The 23,158-nt window shown below is 40.7% G+C and overlaps 1 protein-coding gene across 1 annotated transcript in view; it reads left to right on the plus strand.

The window, feature by feature from the left end:
- LOC127468591 (multiple epidermal growth factor-like domains protein 6) overlaps nucleotides 1-23,158 on the plus strand; it is a 194,387-nt gene that overhangs the window by 96,795 nt on the left and 74,434 nt on the right. The window contains exon 5 of the mRNA XM_051781912.1: nucleotides 7,709-7,831. Within this exon, the coding sequence (XP_051637872.1) occupies nucleotides 7,709-7,831 (123 nt within the window). The remainder of the gene's footprint in view (nucleotides 1-7,708; nucleotides 7,832-23,158) is intronic.

The raw sequence follows: 23,158 nt of genomic DNA on the forward strand, positions 1-23,158 counted from the left end.
GAATAATAGAAAGTACTAGGAAAGAGCCAGATTTAGTTCATGACCACATGACTGATGCCTTCTACTGGCTTCCTCAGTCAGGAAGGCAGAAGGCAGCAGGATACAAAGATGTCTAGGGTTCAGGGTGAACTTTGTGATCTCCTTTGGGCACCAGGACTTGGCTCAACTGGACTCGACCACTAGACTTGTTCTTGGGATTTAACACTCGAAACATAAAAGAAATCCAGTTGCTGAAGTCTCACTAATAATCACTGCTTTGGAAATGATGTCTGAAGAATGTTTACCTGCCTGCAAAAACATGTAAGGGCTTATATTGTGGAATCAAACTTTCAAAGTTCAAAGTCTTTTCTTGTTTGTGTGTGCATAAGCAGCACTTGTCGATGCTGGAACTTAGATACACCACAAAAAGGCTGCATTTTTAGGGCAAAAGCACTTCTAGACAAAAGCAAGGGCTTTTAAGGATGTCACTGCAGAGTCCTGGATTCTTTCTAAAAAGGCTCCATTTTGTGGCATCAAAAGTCAAAGCAGAAAGAAACCCACCTCGGCAGAGCTCTGATGTGGGGAAGGTGCCCTACAGCCAGCAATGCTTTCTTTTATGTTTTGCTCATAACCATCATAGCAGGCAAAGGCAAACACTTGCCTAATTTGATAAAATATCTTTAATTGCAGCAGCAGTACTTGAGGCTTGGGCTGGCTGCATCAGCTCTGTTTGTAATCACAGCTCCAGCCGCACTCCACAATCAGCTCCAATTGCCGCCAATTAACATCCGTTAGGCTGGTGTTGCTTTATTCAGATCTTCTGGGGTGTTCAGTTGCATTATTCATACCTTGTCTGGGAAAACATAGTTTAAAAATGAGCACTATTACAGGTTTTCATTGTATTGTGATAGACCTTTTTCTCTCCACCTCTTGCTTTAGTTATTCTAGCTGGTGAAGAGAAGAAAACTTTGGGCATGATTTAGGTCTTGCATTTCACTTTTAGGAAATAGTTGTTCCTGCTTGATACAGAATCTTAAAGAGGGATTAAAAGAAATCAAAGCTCGTGTTTTTTCACATCAAAGTTTGGGTTTGGAAGTAATCGTTTTGAAATGTCATGGATGTGCAGGACATTAGGAATGAAAAGAAGAATAAAAAAGCGGGAGAGTAGCCATGTGTCTGGTTATGGAGAGCTGCCATAAGCAGGGATAGAGACTTTAAAAGGCCTTTTAAATGCCAGGTTTCAGAAGTGCATCTGGTCTGTAGTTAGCAGAGAGCAGGAGGGTGAGGGCTTGTGGTGGAAGGGGCCATCTCTGTACCCTCAGCACTGAGTGTTCTCTGCCATGGCCCAAGATGAGCTACAGGTCCAGTCTAACACAGCAGTGTGTGCCAGCACCTTGGGCTTTAAAGAGTTTGTTGTTGCACTTATTTAAACTTTGAGCCTGCTTTTTTTCCCCCCCACAGAATTTTATTCTGATTTCAAAGGAGTTGTTCTTAATGTGAGCAAGTGCAAATGATTGATTAATGTGTTTGTGTTTTTTTTTTCTCTTCAGATGATGATTTTAATAAGGAAAATGAATTCCAGCTAAGTGTGTCTAACAAGGAGCTTTGTTTGCATTTGGTTTTGCATCTAAGTTGCATTAAATGGAAGTTTTTAGTGCCCCAATAAAAAAAGAAACCAAAACATGGCAGAGACCCACATCCCTGGGGAACACGGGCCATGCACATAACCATTACGTGACTGATTTTCTCCACATGTAGGAATGTGACATGGGGATAAAGAGGAATGAGCGCGGCAGTAATTTCTTTAATTAAAAAATAAGAAAAAAATGAAAAAGAGGAGGTGATAAGTTGTGAGAGCACAGGTGCCACAGCTGCTCATGGAGACAGTGGCAGTGATGGGTGTTTTCTGGGAGGTGATGCTCCGGGAGCCTGTGCCAAACTCTCAGATAAGTTTGCTGCACTAATCAGGCGCTTGTTAATAACGGCTCAGATTTACGATACTTCATAACAGCCCAAGAAGAAATATTCATCCTGTTATTGACTTTGTGGAGGAAGAAAACCTAATAAAGCATTGAGAGTGCTTAATCAATAGCCATGCAGGGCTGCGCTGACTATCAGAATGAGCAGCTTTGTTTGCTATTCAGGCGGGTAATTTATGGTTAGTGCTGGAAGTGATGTATGTAATTTATGTTTTAGAGACAATTACTGCTCAAAGACAACTGCTGCAAAGCTTTTGCAGCAAACCAAGGGAAAGACAAATGCAGTTTTTGGGGTGTGAGTGTTGTGCCCGACAGCCTGTCCAGTCTGTTTGCTCATTACATTATATTTATGTATAACGTTGCTGTGATCTATGTGTGTATGTGCTTGTGTGAACCACGTTTTCTCATAGCATTGAGTAGCCTTTAAAGTTCAAATCAACTGTTTCAGGTTTCTGGATTTTTTTAGACATGTGGTTCTGGTTGCAGACCATCTAAGCTGTAATTTAGAAAACCACACTGTGTAAAACCTAAGTTAAGATGGTACCTATTCCCTGGATCTTTAGCACTTTAAAAGAATCAAATCAAATTATTTAGATCTGTGAATAAAAAATTGTCAAATGTGCACTGTGATTTGCAGGCACTTGCCTATAACACCTCCTTATAAAAGCACATTGTAAAATAGTTGCAGATATACATCTTTGTGTACCAGGCACTCAGATATATTAAGTTGCACATGACAAACTATATTTAGGTTTTGATCCTAACCATTATGAGGGTTCTTTTATCTGACAGCATTTGAGTTATGTTTTCTGAGTTAGGAATTTACATCTCTAAACTGCTATAAAAGTCAATATAAGCTACCAGTGCCTCTTACAGAGAGAGTAATCAAACTGCTTTCTTAAAGATATTTAACATTTAGATTTCTGAAGTCAGACCAGCTTCATCACAGCCTTCAGAAGAAAGTCCCAAGTGCTATTACTGTTATTAGTGAAATGCTCTCTTCCAACTAAATAATGAGTTCTGGTTACTTTGACCCCTAATTGAAGCTCGGTGTTTTAGCCTAATGCTTTTAAACTAATCAAAATCACCTTCCCTCTCCATGCTGGTGGGCTTTGTTCATGCGGGATTGCAATAACAATGTGAATGATTTTACAGATTTTATTCCACTTCAGTGATTTATTACAAGTTCAGGGAGCTCTGGAGCTGGCAGCTCATGGGTCAGAGCGTGGGAGAGCCCCAAAGCTGGGCACCAAAATGGCAAGTTTGCCTGTGGTTGTGTTAAATAAATAAAGTTGTTGCTCATACGCAGCTGATAAATATAGAAACTTTGGAAAATGGGTTTGAAATACCGGGCTGCAGCTACGAGATTCCTTTGGTTGTCTTAAAAATTAGTCTTTATGTTAATGCATATTGCATAAAGTTGTTGTATGGGTAAAATAAAAACACTTTAACTTCTAGGCAGTGGGTTAACTGGTGTGTTCCACGGGTCTAAACATACAACCCAAATTTGGTGGTGTTTCACTCTTTGGCAGGCTTAATCCCCCACTGGTTTTTAAAGATGCTGAATTCAGCTGCACGTGGAGACCCTGCAGAGCTGCAGCCCTCACGTTTAGCTCAGTGTAGAGGACACTTCTGCTCCAATGCCAATATATATTTCTGCTTTTCAGACTGATTTTTTTTTTTCTCCCTCTTCTTTCTGCATCTGAGAGCTAGTGGTAGTGCAGGTCACTGCTGCTAGATTTCAAATTGGAATTACCAATGAAAAACACTTTGTCCAGTGTCTCCTTTTATGTAAAGTTTTTATTTATTTGTGGGAAATCTGAAATCATCTAGATTTTCATAAAAAACTTGGTGAAGGGTTGTTTTCCCCAGAGCTGACGATGTGTGATATTTTCAGACAGGGAGTGAGGAGCATTAAACAAGAATAGGAGTTGGGATGAGTCCTTCTCCATTTAGCATGTAGCTCCTAAGCATGGTTAATTGGGCAAAGATGGTCCATTTAATGAAAAAAAAAAGGCATATAACCTTATATATCAAGTATTTTATGAGATTTTTGGAGAAAAGACATCTTTTTATGTAGTGACACTCTATAATAGCACTTGTGCAGGTATTGTGGGACATAGACACGTCAACAATCCATATTTTAACATACTAGTGGATTTAAAATATATTGTGGACTTTTTCCCCACAGTTTGTGGACAGATCATTAATAAAATTAATATCAGGTTAATCTAGATGAAAGGTGTTTTCAATTATTTTTCCCTATGACTTGGGATTGAAGGCTCACATCCAGTGTGTCCCACGGATAACATTTTTGTGTTGCAATATTGGCTCTATAAATAAACGTGAAGCATTGCAGTAGCAAACATCACGTTTATTTCTTTTTTTGAAGTGCCTACAGCGTGTCATTACAGATGGATTGATAGGCTTGATAACATTGAACTTTTGTCAGACCTAACGTGGCAGACTTGTTACATGTCAGAAATTTTCTGTCATTTTTCTCACTATTCAAAAGGCAAAATATATTTGCAACCTTGAGTGACATTGAATATGGAAAGCAGACAGAAATTATTTATCATTTGACAGAATTGTTTTTGTTGGGTTTATTTTTTTGTGTGTTTTTGGTTGTGTTTTTTTTCTTTCCAGTGGCAAAGCTGTAATTGGATTTTAAAACCCTGACTACTCTGTTTTAGGAATATGGAACAGCTGACTGTGGCTTGTAAGAGGCGTATGAACCGTCCTCTTACAGATGTAAAACACATTCTTTATTACTTCACATTCAGATCATTTATTTCTGTGCTTCTTGGACTGAGGCAACATCTGACCTTTTATTATGGAGTTGCAGAAAACAACTTGGCAGGGTGCAGGCAATGGAGAAGGTCTTGTACAAGAGACAGGACAGTGAAGGATGTGGATGCTTAGAGAGCAAATTTTCGTGGAATTTAACCATAAACTAGTGTAATTTATACCTATTGAGTGTATTCCTTCAAATATAAGTGCTCTGTAATAGGGATAAAGCTGTATCAAAAAGCTTATTTTGGTGTCTTAACTCAGAAATTAAATTATGGTTTCTTTTATCATGATGAGCTTTAAACAAGGTATTTGTTTTAAAGAGATGAAAATTAAAAGTCAGGTTTTGTGTGTATAATAGAAAAAACAATGGGTTTCTGGTGTAAAAATAAAGCAGCAAAGAAATGGATAAAAACATTTCATCAGAGGATGAAAACAAGTATTAAGGCAGAGGCAAGGAAATCCTGGCAGAGCATTAAGAAGATAGAGTTGGAAGAAGTAGAAAATGAGTTCTGAGTCATACAGCACCAATAGTTTCATAGCTGGACCATGGCATTTTATGCTGAACAAGAAAGAAGAAGATTTCTGATTGCTAATAGACCTGCAATCAAAGGAAAAACATTCTATATATTAGTATGCAACAGCACTATACACTTCCAAATGGATTATAGCCTAGTGAAATCAAGAGGATAATGATTAGCTCCTCAGCTAGAAAGGTTTCCTTCCAATATTTTGGTTCAAAATATAGACACTGGTGTTAATAAATTGGGCTGTATATCGCAGACCATCTCATTTAGTCAATGTTTTATGCTGGGAGATCATGTAGGTTTGTGGGTGCTATACACGGTGTGGAAGAATAAAGCGACTCTTCCCTTTATTTTGTTTAAAGAAAATAAAAAGAGCAAGGGACTTTATTAGTTTTCAATACTGTGGGTATAAATAGAAGTCGAAGCTGTGGAGCAGGGTTATTATGTGGCTCATTACTGTTTATTACCATGAGGCACATCAAGATGTCTGCGAGTGGAGGGGGTGAGGGGGGGGTAAATCACTTGGAACACGCCTGTTTGTCGCTCTCCTGCGCGGCGCTGGGAGCATCGTTCCTCCTTCCAGTGCTTTGAGGAATATGTCCAAAATCTGTCGCTTGTCATATGTTCTCTCCGTCTCTTGCCGAGGAGAAGCGAACAGACGCACGTCTTATTTTGGTACCATTTGGTTTTGCATTTTGGAGTTGAGCAGAGTGGGGGGGAGAGAGTGTTTTTCCTCGGAAAAGTTTCCGTCTAAATTGCGTCCCCATGAAATTGAGAAGAGCCTTGTTGACTTCACGCGAGTTAGCGCTCGGTTTGTTGTGTAGCTCTGAGATAAGTGAATTATAAGTGAGTTTTACTTTATTTTTTTATGTAGCCTGTCAGTGTTTTTTAGTATCACTGAGAACAAAGAAGTTTTCGTTGTGTCAGTCGTTGCACCGAGTCTAGAGGTGGTTCTAGTGAGTTCGTGCCTCTTCAGCTGGACTTTAACAAATATTTGTGTTTCATGACACACTTTTCTTTTAGCTTTTTAACAGTCTGAAACCTCCTCAAAAATTTCTTTTAGCCTGTGGCTTTTAGCCGGGATCAGAAATGAGCCAGTAAAGTGAAGCTCGAGCTCATCAAAGAGCTAACAAACCTTGGTAAATCTTAGTCTTTAACATCGAAGGTTTGCAGTTGAAAGGCTTTCACCTCTCCTGCATGAATGTGAAATTTTTTTTTTTTATTTGTCTTCGCAAACTAATTAAATGGGGTTTTTTTAAAGCCTCATTTCCCCATTGGGAACGTGGAGTGCTGCTAATATGAAGTAACTGCCTGTGGTTTTTACAGTCATGCTGATGCTTATCTTCTGTTGCTTAATCTTCCTCCTCCTGATTTTCATTCTCTCTAACCTGAATGCAATGTGTGATCCCAACTAGTGCCAAAGGCCTTGTGGATGAGAGATCTGGCACCTGCGACCTCATCCTGGGTCTGATGATTTCTTTGGAATTCCATATATAGGGTACATAAATACAGTGCTAAAAAGCATATGTCTTTGCTATTGATTTTTCTCTGCCACAGGCTGCCTATTTACTTATTTCTTTTTTCCATGCTGTTGTTTAATGTTCTTCATTTATAATGGGTAAGGTTCTATTTTGCATGCAGGCAAACAGTAACTTATCAGGTGAATAAGGTGTGTAGATACCAGTCCCTGACAGAAAGCAGGACCTTAATTGATTTAAAATACTACCCTATTTCAGAGGTTTCTCATCTCTGCTATGACTGCTGGAAGCAACATAATACACAAGTGAGGCTGCTGGAAGTGACTGTATAAAGGTATTTCCTGATGTTGCTGCACAGAGGTGGAATTTGGTGAATTGGGTAGAACCTGCAGCCAGAGCCGGGTGGACTCTGCACTCAGGCTGTGCAGAAGAGGAGCAGGAAAATCCCACCCTTGCAACTCTTAGAATCATAAAATTGTTTAGGTTAAAAAGACCATTAAGACCATCAAGTCCAGCCATTCCCCCAGCACTGCTAAGCCCATCACTGCTAAGCCCACTTGTGTCCCCAAGTGCCACATCTACTAATGGTTGGGGTCGATGATCTTACAGGTGTTTTCCAACTGTAATGATTCTGTGATACTTGCCTCTTAAATCCCTCCAGGGATGGTGACTCCATCACTTCGCTGGGCAACCTGAGAGCTTGACAACCCTTTCCATGAAGAAATGTTTCCTAATATCCAATCCAGACTTCCCCTGGCACAACTTGGTTGGTCTGGGGGACCCAGCAACACATCTGGGAGTTGCTGCTCCTGGGGTTGCTTCGAGGTCCTTATCTGTACATCCCAGTAACTGTCTCATTTTGTCACATTGGAATTGTACACAACTGTCCTCAAATCCCCAGGAAAAATGGTTGATGCCCACACCTTACTGACTGCTGTGTCCTTTCTTCTGGCAGATGTCAACGAGTGCACCGTGGAGAACGGGGGCTGTCAGGACCAGTGCTGCAACACCGTCGGCAGCTACCACTGCAAGTGTCCAGCTGGCCAGAAACTGGAGGAAGATGGAAAATCATGTGGAGGTAATGTTTTGTGCTCTGTCTCACTGCTATTAAGGAATCAGACGAGATGTTGGTAAGGAGAAGGGAATGCTGGCTTTTATGTGACACCAGCCGAAGAGCGTGTGCTCGGAGTTGTCGAGAGTGCAGATCTTCTCATGCCTGGATTATGAAGATGTAACTGTAAGAACACTTCAAAGGGTTGGGGGTTTGTTTTATTTTGTTGAAAAAACGTTATCACTTAACCTGGATTGGCTGTGCCATGTTCTGATTATGGGATTTCCATCATCAATTTAAAAACTTGAAGAAAGTGTATACATTTGATAATATTTCATCTGCCTCTAAAGCAAAATGGTCCTTATCAGAAAATACACATACATTTCACATTTCAATCACAATTCCACAGCTAGAGATTAACCGAATAAAAAAGGATTTAAAACCACATGCTATGTAAACCCATTTGTCTTTTTCCTAAGGGAAATATAAGTCTAGTTAGTGCATTATAGGGTAAAATTTGTTCTTATGCAAAAGCTCGACGTTGTGCAGAAGGAAGACATCACATAAGCTTGTGTTAGAACACATAATGGATTATGGTCAGTCTTCTGACTGGTAAACAGAGCGGGTGTAAACAAGCCCAGCTGATGTGTTGACCTACAGTCACTACATTTTGTGCAGCATCAGATGCTGCAAAAGGCAGAGGAGGTCAGGTGAGGTGTAAGGTACCCAAAGTGTAATGGATTGCAGGCCAGAGCAGTCCCTTCCTCCTGAGCTCTCCCCTGACACAGGTAATGAGTGTGTGCTGCCATATGATCTCAAGAGCTCTGCTGCGTGCCTGGATTCCACCCTCTGCTGCATTTCATTGCTGCCATAACTGCACCATTGGTGGTTTTTTTATTATCTCAGGGTAGGTTTTCATGAATTGTATTATCATCTTTTCACAAGAAACTGTCTTCTCTGGCTTTTCCTGTTGCACAGTGACTGACAAATTTACTTCTTCCAGGATTTCCTCTTACCATTGTCCAACTCCTTTTTAAGATTAAATACAGATACAAAGCACTGTATTTCTTGCTTGTCATATACTTTATCCTAACTTTATAATTGATTTGGCTGAACTTCTTTTTTTTCACTAAAAGACGATAGAATTATTTTCTACGGTAACCTATCACTTGAGATCCACCTTGAGAGTGTAAACAAGCTGTAGATGATTATTTTATTTTGATTGAAGCATTTTGTTATGATCCTCCATGCTTTCAGTTTGTCCTTTTGAGACCTCAGCCCAGGAGTACCATGTGTGATTCTCAGATTCCTGCTACTTCACCTCAGACTGCTCCTACCTCTTTTGGGGACTGAATGGTAATATGCCCATGAACCAGTGTACAGATCTGTATTTTGATAACTACTTAACTGATTTCAAGTCTGCATAAAAGTTGTCCAAACTCCAAGTTTTTGAAAGCAGAGGTCCTACTCATTGTAATCCTAATTTTCTTGGCATGCAAGAGTCCTTTGTGATTTAAAATAGTTAATTAAATTAATCTTCCTTCTGCATAATTCATTTATTCTTAAAATATACTTTAAATTCTAGCATTTTGACATGCTTTAAAAACTCAAACAGAGCTTAAGGTATTTGATTCTTGTACTGTATTTTATCTGACCAAGAATTGCAGAAGATATTAGCTGTTTTGAAGCCACTTTTTTAAATATTTAGACTAAAATGGAAACATAATGAACTGGAAAGGCTCAAGTCATAGAACAAAGTGAACGTAGTGGTGACACTAAATACACCTGACCTTTTGCAGAGGTGATAATACAAGGAGCACATGGCTGTACTGACCTGCAGAAAGACCAGCTTTGGCCAACTTCTGACCGTCAGATGTTACAATACGAGTAACTTAGTGGTTGATTACAGCATGAGGGGAAAGTGAGCTTCCAAACAAAACTGCCTGTGCTGCTGGAAGGTCTTTTAGGACGTGCCACTGAATTGGTGTTTTACTGATGCCTCTGCATTGCTCAAAGGAGTCATTTTGCAGATGGGAGTAAAACAGTTTCTCATTCAGGTTAACCAGAGTTTCTGGAGGAATAAGGCTTATTGTTACATTCTTTCTGCCTTTATAGCATCATTGTGCTTTGTGTTACCCCTCAGTCTAAACTCCAGTGTTAAATAGGTGTTCACTATTGTTCTGCTCCCATTATTTGTCTCATGGTTGGTTTTATTTCACTGGTGACTGAAATGATCGATTGGTGTACAGGGGTTTTTATAAACCAAGGTACAAATAAGGTGCATTGTTAGAAAAGCAGCATGGAAGTAGCACAGATTTTATTCAGCAAGTCATTGTTAGTGGAAAGATTGATCGTGTTTTTCAGAAACAAAATAGAGTATCCTTCTGACAAAAGGGAAAGATGTTGTCAGGAAATAACTGTTGGGTTTTTTAAAATATTTTTTAGCTGTTTGTAGCTGTTTAATGCTAAGGAAGGGAATCCAACAACATAAAGAAGTGTACTGCTGGTTTGATCAATCATTGCTGGAGGGGTTGTGAGCAATTTTTTTTGGAGACCCTAAAGCCTAATTTCACAGCTAGAATGAGCTGAGGATGCTCAACATCCCCACCTTCTAGTGTGTCAAAGGAGTGTGCAAGACACAAAGCTCCATGAATATGCACAAGACAACAGAATATAATAGCTGAGATAATCTTAAAATAGTTATTGCTCTCAGCTTTGACTAAACCTTCCCTTCCTCAGGTGGTTCTGTGGCTGCTTGGAGCCACGTGGGGAAGGGGATTGAGCAACACAGCCTGGGACACCCCACACTTTGGGGTCCATGCTGCTCCTGCTGAGGGATCTTTCCTAAATAACTGGGGGCTCTTATGGCAGGATACATCATTCAGAGATGTGTGGTATGTAAAGTCTTACTTCACTTCAGTGAGGGATACTTGCACCAAGGGGCAGGTTGTGGTGAGGTGAAGGCATGTGCATCTCTAGAGAAATGCCAACCAGAGCTGTGACCTGATTAGCCTTTCAAAACTAATTATCTCCGTCTTGTACTGCAGCTTTCACTCTCCAGCCTTCATGCTCAGAACTTCAGTTTGCTTCTCTGACAGAGAAATATTTTCTGGCAGTTACTGGCACAGGCATTACAGATTGTGACAGAAAGCTCCTGCTTCCCTCCCGCTCTTCATGTGTCTGATGGAAATGAGTGATGAGAAGGGATTTGGATTTAAATCACTGCACAAATAATATGACAAATTAGGATTTGACATTTACTAGCGTATGACTGTTGGCCTGATGCTGTGCCCTGTGGATCTGTACTGGTGTGTGGTGTTTCAGGGACATTTCTCATCAGGGTCTGTGAGTGGATTTGCTCAGAAAGCTGTAACATGGTCTGAGGAAGGCAGTGGAAATGTGTGTGTGTGCAATGCCTCCTTGTTTGTTAAGCAGAGGCACCACTGACAACCCATGGCAGTGAGATATGCTGTGAAATGTATAGACATTTAATATTTTATTCTAATGCGAAGCAGTTCTACTCAAGCATTGCAGAAGGCAGAACTGGTATTTTCTGAACATAAATACCATTTTAAATGGTAATTTTAAAGCTCAGTTGTTGGCACAAGTCCAGATCTGTAAGGGATGCTGAGGTTACAGCTACAAAAGCGTGTTTTCACACATGAATAAGCTGCAGAAGTCAACTAGAAAAAAGGTCATGACCTTATGTTAACCTTCTTTGGCAAATTGTCATTTCTTATTTATGCTATTGCGCTCTCATCTGTCAAGGCAACTGAAGGAACTTAGAGGCAAGTGAAGTTCTGTGATTAACTGTTGATGGAAAGAAACTTCTATTTTACTGATTAGAGTGATATTGCAATCTCAGTAACCCCATCCCTGGGGGTTTCAGTCAAACCTCAGAGCCCTGACAGGTTTCCTGACCTTTGCCAGAGGGACTTCGGGAGCAGCTGCTTCCACGGCCAGTGTGTGACTTTGCAGGGCCACTGCTGGTTACCCCAGTAATGGGAGAGTCACCAGTGTCACTGCTGGAGCCTGATCCCAGGATGGATGGGAACTCTCCAAACACTCTTGCCTCAGAAGAGTTAATAGCTGGGCTAAAAGGAATACTGAGGGACTTATCTGAAAGCAAGGAAGTGTTTATTAAAGTGACCTCAGCGTATTATAAGTCGGTAAGGTTTGAGATATAACTTATTCTTGTCAAATTCTGGTTTTGTCAAAGAGAACAAACATTAATTCTGCATTTGGACTGTTTTCCCTGCCCAACAAATCAATGTGCAGGCTTCTGCCATGTCCTGTGCTAAAACCTGAAGGACATAATACCATGCAGCTCTAGGGAATTGCTAAGGCATTTTTAATTCATTTATTTAATTTTTCTTAGAACAAGGGAGTTTAGTCCACTGGAGGGATTCAGGATGCTTTTGCATCGTTTTATCTCCGAAAGTTGCATTTGACTCAACACATAGTGTCAGCATGCTGTGACACAGAGGTAGTTATTTCCAGGATCACTTCAACAGAAGGAGAACCAGGAAAATACATTTTACAAAAAGAAAAAATATACCAGTTCTTATTACAGCTGCAACAAATACCAAACTGCACGAACTCAGCTCTTAGGGCAGTCAGGTGAAGGTACTTCTACATTAGGTGTAGCCACCCCGACTTCTTTGTCTTTTCTTATTTCAAGACCTTGTCTTGAGAAAAGGAAATAAATCCAGTTGCAGGAATTTTATCACACTTATTTGTAGCTGAATTACTCTGCCCCCCCAATGTCCAACTCAGAGAGTTAGGGCAACAGACAACTCCATCCCATGACCTTAACTGACCCCGCGTGAACAATCTTGATAACTAAGGTGTTTCAGTGTATTGGAATTTTACAGCAATTCTAAAAGGAAAAGAAAAAGAATAGGCAAAAGAAAAAGACTTTTGAGGGGAAAGAAGGTAAAACCTGATTTCTCATTTTTCCAATGCTGTGGCTGGTTGCTCTCAGGTATCCTGGGACTCCAGCTTTCGGGGCTAAGTCAGAAAATTCCAAGTATTTAAGTTTCAAAGTATAAGAAAACTCTGTGGAGCACTGCCAGGGGGTTAAGAATAAACATTTTCTTCTCCATTAGTTTGCACATCCAGAATACTGTTAAGTGTCTGATATTTGAAATTAATTCAACAAGAAGCAATATCTGTTTTTACATTTAAATATTGTTTATTTATGGTTGCTCCTACCTGTCAAATAAGTATTTTTAGTCACAAGCAAGAAGCATAATTACTGCTTTTGATTTCAGATCCCAGTTGACAATAAAAAAAGAAAGGTTCCCCTACTTCTCTTATAAAGGGAACTAAATTAACTAAGACTAAGGATTAATTGTGCATTATAAACACCATTATGCACTCAGACTTCTGTGGTTTTCTGGAGACTGTTGGATTTAGGCAGGAGAACTGAGGGGTGTTTGTGCTCGGCTGTGAAAACACTCCTGGCAGAAACTACTGGAGACATTCACAGCTACGTTTGCAAACTATTTGGAATATGAGTTTATTTCTACTCCTGAGTAAAATTCTTTCAGAATTGTCTTTTTTAAGTGTTTGTTTCTGGCTTTTGAGAAGAAATGAAGGCTGGAGGTGGTTCCTCTGACCTCCCTTGCAGTCTCCTATGCCGCATTGGAGCCAGCTGGGATCTGGTTGGGATCAATAGCTGTGTGAAGCTGTTACATTCTCCTGGGCAAATAGTGTCATCTGTCTGCATTTGTCTGTTCCTGGCAGTTCTACACCAAAGAATGTGCTCAAAATGGGTAGTAAAAATGACAACAGATTCATGGTAAAGGTAACATTGGCTGTAGGTTATTGGACTTTTTAAATGGATTACCTAAGTCCTGGTTCATGGCAAGCCCGAGCAGGCAGGAACCTGAGCTGGATTCCAGGGGCTCATTCCAGGCTGGCAGTAGCTGTCAGCACAGCAAATGCCTTGGTTTGGTCTGGTCAGCCCCCTTGCTTTTTGTGAGGCCTCCCCAGCCTAATCCACTCAGTGACACACTGGGGACACATAAACCTTTCAATCTTATTAGAGTATGTCATATACTAAACTCATCAAATCCCAGTATTTTGTGTCTGAGCTGTTTCTCTTCATTCAGGAGAGGGACACATCACTTAGGCCAGAACAGACACTTCCAACCTGGTTTAGGGCATTTATGTCAGTCTTGGCCAAGAAGAGCATCTGATGCTCTGATAATTGATTTATTGTTGAATTTTAATTGCCCTTGTTCAGTTTTTTTCCTGATTCCTGTTCGACTGTTGCTAAAGTCTCCCCACTCCTCTCTCACACACCGAACAAAGGCGGTTGTGAGCTGAACCACCCAATTTCTCACATCTGCTATCCCTCGGGGTAGACAAGCTAACAGTTATGACAGCTCCCTCCAAAGTGAGTATTGCCATTGAAGGCTCAGCTCGTTTATCCTGGATACATGTTTTTATCGATTGGAGCTGAGAACAGGCACAGTCAGTTTTCAGTCACTTTTTAAGTAGAAATTTTATGCACACCAGTTGGGTGTCAAGAGCATTATCCTAATCCAAGGCTCCAAAGCAACAACTGAAGGAGCCCTACATTTACAGCCTTGACTCTTGGGGCAGGCTGGGACCACTTCTATTTCAATGGTTATTTCAAGATAATTCTGGTAAATATCTTTTTTTTCATGGAGGAAAAAAAAAAAAATCTCTTTTTTCCATGGAGCTTGTTTTTTTGGTGCCTGGATTTTTCTCTTTGAATGCTTAATTCAACTGCACCGTTTTAATAACAGCCTTTTGCATAAACAAACCATAGAACTGGCAGTTTAATGTTCAGGTTATGCCAGGATTACATGGGGTTGGGTGTAGTGCAGCTTGTCACCGTGTCATACATTTCCTGCTGCACATCTTCTGCTGTGTTCCAAGGCAGCGTGCCTTTTAAAAAGCACAGTATTATTCATACCCCACAGAAAACTGGCACCTCTTCTTGCCTTCCACTTATCAGATGAATTATTGATCACTGATCTGACATGGACTGAAAGGGAAAACTTTGTTTCTAGATGTCACAGGTAACAACAAATGCAGAGTCCCATCTCTAGAGCATCTGCTGGCCCCGTCCATATGGTGCTCGAAGCTCCCCGTGCGTCACAGCTGATTATAGACTCAGCACATGGGCTGCTTCCCAAGGCTCCCAGCTCCCTTGTCGTCCTCTGGGAGCTGAAAAGCCTCACATGGGCTCTACCAGCTGGAAGGAAGCACAAAGTGGGAAGCGTAACTTGCCATTGTCTTTGGAAAGGAGCGGCTGTGGGAAGTGCAGGGACAGGGACAGTGGCAGTCACCCCTTCCGTGGTTTCTCTGCCTGTGACTCCAGGTCTTGCAGTTGTGAGTTTGTGCAGAAAGTTGGGCAGGAGCTAAAAAAAAAAAAATGGTCTGAAAAGTTTTGTTTGTCCAAACAACTCCATGAATAAGGTTGTATTGATCAGCTTTTGACAATGAAAACAATTAAGGTTCAGAAATATTGTAGTATTTGCTACATTACTCAAGGATTTAATGCTTTTAATTAATGCAGGAGCTTTGAATAGTTACATGAAAAGCATTATATAACTATTTGAAAAGACTATTATTGTCCAGACAAAATAAAATATTTAGAAATAATACGACAAAAATGATAGACTGCAGTGCAAATATGTTTTGAGATATTTCTAGGGCTCTGATTAGTTTATATTAGCTAGTTTCTAGCATTTATGACTACCTCTGAAAGGCAGGTTATGGAGAATGTTAACATTCCACTGGGCTGATTGACGATAATTAGTTTATTTTAAAGGAAAGGAAAGAAGCACAGTATTGTTGGAGCTGACTAATGTGAATTAAAAGCCAGGTAATCTTTTCTGCAATTACAGAGATACAATGATTGCCGTTGTCAGAGAAGAAAATCCACTCGTACTTTTAAGAATCATTATGTAGGAAGAGTTTTGCAAGCCTGAAATTGAAGCTCTGGTCATGGTCTCCAAAATTATGGTTAGTAGTAATTTTATGCAGAAGCAAGACTTTTGAATACTTAAATTACAGCTTGTTTGTAGCAAGGTATTTACCAGCAAATATAAGCATCTTATAAACAGCACATGAGTCATCTTGGTGTTCATTTTGAGCACATCAAAAATGTAAATTGCAGCCAAATTATTCTTGTGTGGAGAGGCGAGGCTTAGAAACCCTGAATTCGTACTTTAAATGGAAATTACGAGAGGAAAAATGTTCACATTCGCCTTGCAGTGGAGAGTATTGTGTAGGGTAACTACAGCTTTTTCTATAGCTTTGCCTACAGGCTCCACAAACAGGGACTAAGACATGAAGGAGCACAGCTCCTGAGTGGTGTTTATGTTGCTCTTTAGAAGCATTTAATCCTGATCTTCACCAGGACAGCTAATAGAACTTGGTTTTGGGGGTTCTTTTTAATTGAAATGCCTGTGGATTTTACGAACCATCTGATATATCTTTAAAAAGCTTTAAAACAATTTGTGATAAAATCTAAAGCAAACAGAAATCTGTCAGCTTCTCTGTTCAAAGCCTTGGCCCAAAGGAAGCGATCCAGACATGGCTGTCAGCGAGATAGCAACTGCTGGGAGAGCTCCACTGCGTTATTAAAAGATCAGTAGTTTGATCAGCATCATATTGGATTACTCAAACTTCAATTACAGGAGTACCTGAGGGCTTTAGCTGGGATATATTAGAAGACCAACTTGAAGTAAACCTGCTGTTGTTGCATACCAGGTCTGTGAAAGACCCACCTGAGAACCTTTTAACAGCTCCTATCCCAAAAGAGACTCAGTGTCAGCCAAGGAGTTCAAAAACAAGTAATAAAAATGGAGCAATCAAGTGATTAATTTGATGTGATTTTTTAATCTCAGGAAGAGGAAAAAAAGCAGGTAAAATAAATTCTTCTGTGGCAGGTGTCATTGTTCCTACAAAGACAGGCTGAGAGAGTTGGGGTGGTTCAGCTCAGAGAAAAGAAGACTCCAGGGAGATCTTATTCCCTTTTCAGGGGATGCAAGAGCTGGAGAGCGAATTTGGACAAGGGCAAGGAGTGATAAGACAAAGGGTAATGGCTTCCCATTGCCAGAGGGCAGGTTTAGATTAGGTATGGGGAAGAAATACTTCACTGTGAGGGTGGTGAGGCCCTGGCACAGATTGCCCAGACAAGCTGTGGATGCCCCATCCCTGGAAATGTTCAAGGACAGGTTGGATGAGTCTTGGAGCAACCTGGGATAGTGGAAGGTGTCCCTGCCCATGGCAGGGGAATTAAAACTGGTCGATATTCAAGCTCTCTTCCAATCCAAACCATTCTGTCATTCTGTGATTAGGATCCAGCTCTGGAAGCTGGCATGGACATGTTTTGGATGTGTTAATGCCACTTCTCTCTTCTTGTGGCTGAATCTCTGCAGAGTCTCATGTGATGTGTGTCATAAGGAAGCAGAGCAGGAAAATCTCTGTAAAATGCTGGCATTTGCTCACTGGCAATTTGTGTTACAGATTGTCCTGGAGCTGGGATGGCTCCAGTGGGGGATGAACGCTTGTGGTGGTATCTGAAGAGGCACCCCATGAACAAATGGCTGTAGAACAATGCCAGGAGCCAGCTCTCACAGAGATGGAGGAGATTGTGCTGTGGGCTCTAGTTTAGAGGGGCAGAGATGGAGCTTGGTGGCTGAATGCTGTGCGTGCCCTCCCTGCTCTCCTAGTCCTGCACAGCCTTGTCACAAATGACATCCATATTTCCAACAAGGTAGAAACATCAGATTACAAAGGTGTTTGCATGATTATAATTTCCTTGTGCATTTTTTACCTACTGTGTGTGGAAAACACACTTCTCCGCGTTCTGTTGTAGTAAAGACGCTCACGGAGCTCAGCAAGTGTTCATTAATATTGCTGCTGGCAAAAAACAGGTGTTCTCATCAGATCAGGCATTCCTCTCTTTTTATTCCATAACTACTCTTTCAAGCAGCCATGTCCTGCTGAGAAAAGATGCTGATGGCCCAACATATAAACCTCCTTAATGCGGATCAGATCTGAGTCCACACAAGGAGTCTGGGCTGTATCACGCTGTCCCTTATTAAGTACACGTCCTCACAGAGATCCTTTCCTCCTTTGCCACCCTCCTGCCTCCCAGCATGGCCCAACTGGATTATGCTGAGGAGCTGTATTTAAAAATTGATGGCCCCATAACAAATTTTCCCTCTCCTCTTCTGGCCCACGTCACAAAATCTTGCAGGAGCATTGCAGTAGCTGCTGCTGCTGCTGCTGGGGATCTCAAAGCCTTTTTCCTAAGGAAAAATTGCATAAAATTCTATTGTTTTCTTTCAGCACAGGCAAAACATTCCCTTCTGACTTCTCTGTTTACCGCTGGTACATTCACTTCTTTTCTACAGGAAACAGTGAAATTAATGAAGCTGTTTTTTTCAGTATATAAACATTTCATAAGAGCCTAAGTTACGCATTTAACTGAATTATTGTTCTTCAGCTTTTGCTCCCGTGTTATTTCATGTGGTCATTCACTTATCCTGGCACCAGTTCTCCGGCAAGAGTTTGTGTCCATCTGTGTGGGTTTCATGTTGATGGGAGCTGGAGTCTTCAAGGGTGTGCAGTTGCCAAAATATCTGTTAGTGTAACCCCACTGTGGAGGCTGGTAACCCTACCACTCTTCCTTTTTGGCTTTTCTTTGCTGAGATGCTGTGTGCTGCACTGAGGTCCCAAAATGGATCATTCTTTTTTGCTTTAAGGACTAAGAGTGGAGAAAAATGTACAGATCTGCTTTGTGAAGAGGTGGAAAATATGTATTTCTTCACAGCTGTGTGAAAACATCACGGTATTCTCAGAGGTCTGTGAAATTATCATATTCCTTCCTTTAATTCTATACCCTGATTTTCTTGCAAATTAGCTGGTCTAAATAATTGCTCAAAACTTATATATATATATGTTTCTGTGTGTGTATATTTAATGAAGAATGCCTTGAAACTCTAATTAGAGCTGCTTGACTCCAAAGCAGTTTACATATCACAAGCTTACACAGCTATCAAACAGATGCTTCTCCTTTTTTTCATTCAGCTGACATTTTCATTTTCTCTGCATATTTTGAGGACTGAGCAGTGATGTGTTTTGACTCCTGAGGCTACAGATGATATCAAAATGAGGATTAGAAATGAAGCTTTACCTGTCAATTAAGTTGTTAAGCTTGTCCTCCACAGTGTCTACACTTTGAAATGGCCTGTTTATTGAATTCGAAATAGTTTTCATTCTTGACTTTGTTTAAATTGAATGGACAGTTCTAATTATAATCTTCAGGGGTTTCAACTGCAACATATGGTTTGCATATAGAGTTGTGGATGAGGAACTCTTGGATGTTTATTGAGCTAAACCACTGTTAAATATCTCAGGAGAGAGTGGCATGTCAGGCATTGAAAGTGAGAAGAAATGGGCAGCACAAATATTGGCCAATTTTCTCTTTTCAGTTCACTCTGTCCAGGAGGTCTCTTGGGGGACATCTGAGAAATGAACTGTGGTGGAGGGATCCAGGCACTGGTGAGGAACAAGTCACCACTTTCAGTGGTTGCCTTGTGCCCATTCTCACATGAAAGCAGTATTAAAAAACAAACAAACAAAAAATAAACAAACAAGGAAAAATTCTTAGAGCATCTTTTCCCCTGATACATTCCTCCCCCATCCCAACAGTGAACTCAAATTACCAGGATCTTTGGCAAGTCAGTGTCATTCTTTCCAATCAGCCGTGGCCCCACTGACAGGGTTGTGTGACATCTCAGCAGTTTCATCTGTTTATTCTCCAATACAGCCAAGATCAAGAAATGGAATCCGTTTTTTTTAGACTTGATGGGGTGAATTGTCCCTTTCAGTGCCTGTAAAAGTCCCCTCCCCAAAAGCAGGTTGTAGGGGAGATCACAGTGTGCTGGGAGCAGCTCTGGCCATTTCTCCACAGCTGCTCCATGGATCTGCTAAAAATGCCATGGCTTAGAGATGCCTCTATCCTCTTCCCTCCTTTAAAACAGGCATCAGGAGATGTGTCTCCTTTCAGATCTGGACATAAGTGCTTATTACCTAAGGCAGACACGGTCCCATTGATGAAATGTTCAGCATCTCACAGCACTGTGGTGTCTGTCCTTTGGTGTTCTCTGTATGAAGAGAAATAAACCAGAAGTAAGAGAAAGGAAAACCCAATTTAGGCACAGCTAGAAATCCTTGAAACTACCTGGGAAAACATCTGAAGCCTAGGGCAAGGTACCAATTACAGGGTAAAAGATTCTCCTCTAAGATGTGACCAAATCTCCAAGGGAGATCTGAAGGGAGGTGACAGACTGAAAGACAATGAATCCAGTACAAAAAGCTTTGGTTATTTAATTTGGTTATTTAATGCCATTATTTACTTTCCCTGTTTTCAGGGGAAGGTAAATAATCAGGTAAGTTGGAAAGCCTGTTTCTGTGCGTGGCTAATTGAACAGTCCTGCCAAAGGGGTGCTGGTTAAAGCTGCTTTGTCCTTAATCCTGGGTGAAGAAATGCAGAAATGTAGAAATATGACTGCACTAATAAGGGTGCTCCTTCACTGTGGAGGCTAAATGGGTAAGGAATCACTAACCAGGTCTTTTAACCAGCAGCTTACCAGACCTGATGTGTCCCTTTTGGTAGTTTGCTGAAGCCATTCCATTAATTAATTCCACTGTAGCAACCTTGCCTTGGACACCTGTGACTTACAGGAATGTGAGTGAGCTGCAGTGATGGGGTAACCTGGCTGGCTTGGAACCAGAGCAGACAAGGGATGCTCATCTAATCCATCAGAGGGGCTAGGAAAGGGCAGAGCAAATAGCTGAGGAGCAAAAATAAAAGCCTGGGAGCACTAACAGTTCAAAATGACCCAGCTGGCTCTGCAGGAGCACATTTATCTATGCTGAAAGCTGTTTCATGGAGATGTTTTAACACCAGGTTCTAGCAGACCACTCAAAAAAGCTTGTAGCATATTTGTGGGGTTTTGTGAAGCATAAAAACGCCCTAGACTAGGGGGTTTGCAATTTAAAATCTCCCAGTCATCCAAAACTGCTTTTCTCAATCTTTACTGCTCACTTTGGTTCAATGAAAAAGAAATATGTTTTATATTAATATAAACATTTTTTTTTCTTTTTGATTTTAGACTTTATTTTTGCCCAGACTTTAAACTTGTATTTTACTTCCTCGAGTCAGTGCCAATGTCAAACTTCCTTCATGGTGGAAAAGATGGACAAATATTTTTCGAGTAACAGGAGTTTCAAACCTCATCCAATCAAAGTTTCAAACCCTGAAAACCACTTTAGTGTTAGTAAAGCAGGAGAGATCCTTTAAAAAACTTCTGATGCAAGAGCAAATTATGTCCTGCTTAGTAGTGAGTGCATTTGTGAAAGGATTCACAGTGGTTGTCAAATTATGGACGTTTTTAAGTTTGAGACTTGAGAGATTGTGATTTAAAGGAAGCTGTGAGTTGAATCTATTATTAATTTACTTACTTATAGCAATAACAAGGTCTTATTTTCAGTTTTACTTTTATAGAATACTTTCTGACTTTTTTGATTAACTTAAGAATGGCTGGGAACCAAGCCTGTTTCCCTTCCTTCCCTTAAGTGCATAAATTATTTAATTTAGAGACACACTAAATTAATGTGTAAAATACACCATGTAAATTAGTGGGGAAAGACCATATGATATTTTCACTTCATAACTTGTGTGAGGTTTAAACATCCTTTGGAATATATAGAAGAGAGTAGTCACACTGTAGTTACAAATAACAGAAGGGAAAGCACTGTCATGCATCTTTGTTGATTTCAAATAGCAAGTTAAATAGCAAACAATCAGAGTTTTCATGTCAGATGTACTAAAAGATCTTCAGCTGAAGAGATGGGGGAGCTGGTCAGGGCAAGGGAGGGATAAGACAGATTGTTGGAACTTACTTCCAAATGAATGTTCAAGTTGAACAGTTTATGCACTTGTGACAATTTTAAATAGAGGCATTTAAGATTTCTTATTGTGGTTCTTTACTTAGGATCCAATCTCCTCTCTTTCTCTATCACCATCATAACAGGCTGATCCCCACAATGTCATATGGGGACCAACAACCTGCAGAACTCTCTGGGTAAAGAGGAACCAAAACCTGATTTTACTGAATTTTGAGATAATCCTGCAAAGATTAGACTATGTTTCCTCTTTTTGGTAATGATTTTTTTTTTAATAAATAAGTACTATAATTATTTTTAATTATAATCTGACTTTAAAACCACCAGAATAAACTGTCCTCTAAGTAAAATACAAGCAGGATTTTGTGTTTCTCTGCTTTTACTGGTCACATCCTTTCTGCAGCGAGCTGGGGGATTGTGGTGGCTGGGAAATGGGAACGTGTGTGTCATTCATTCCAATATTATGTAGTATTTCTCAGGATTTCTGCTAAAAAGGGTGTAGTTATACTTCTGTGAAAGTCGTTTGGGCCAGATCTGCAGATTGTACTGTAGTGGTTTGGGTCCCTGGGTGCAGGTGACTGTGCCAGCAAGGACACAGAAAGGGTTCTTACATCAGCTCCCAGCTGGACAGAAATATTTACATCCATAGGAAGTCTCTGGTGTTTGTGAGGTGGGTGATGCTCAGAACTCCTTGGTTCCTGCCTCTCTGTGGTGTTCTTTGCTTGCTAAAGTAGAATTTTCGCCAAAAACCCAGTAAATAAATAGATCCACACTTCCAGGATGGTGACTCCACCACTGCCCCAGGCAGCCTGTTCCAGTTCTTTACAACCCTTTTTTCCTCCTTATATCTAATCTAATATTTTTCCTCATATCTCATCTAAATAATAAGGTCGGTACAATCCAGTTCTGGTTTCTTTCTCCATCAGTGCCTGGGCACTGGGAAGAGGAAATTTTGTCTCTGTTTGTCTGTCAGAAAGTACTGGCTTTGAACAGCTCTCAATCTGTGCATGTTTTTATATCCAAGAGAGAAATCCTGTTCATTTGTCCCTGAAGCGACGCCACTGGCTCGGTGAAGCTCCCTGAGAGTCAAACTTTGCTGTCACCCTGTGCCCACTTGGACTTCACGTGGTGCTCTTGGCAGTGTCCTCAGTGTGAATGTCATCCCTGGGATACCCTTGGCACACCGTCTCTCTTTCCATTCAGGATTCTCAAATGTGATCCTTCAGGTGTTTACGTGCACTTTTAAGGATGTACCTGGTTTGTAGTGTAGGCACCAGAGCCTTTGGCAATGTCAGGCTGTGGGAGCTGTGGTTGCAGCTCTTGACCTGCAAGTGCTGCCGGGCTGTTCCAAGTGGAGAACTTAAAAACTGGGAGCTGAAAAGTAGTCCT

Source organism: Manacus candei, unplaced genomic scaffold (assembly GCF_025592945.1).
Source record: "Manacus candei isolate 608988 ecotype Guabito, Panama unplaced genomic scaffold, ASM2559294v1 h1tg000015l, whole genome shotgun sequence".
Lineage (NCBI taxonomy): Eukaryota > Metazoa > Chordata > Aves > Passeriformes > Pipridae > Manacus > Manacus candei.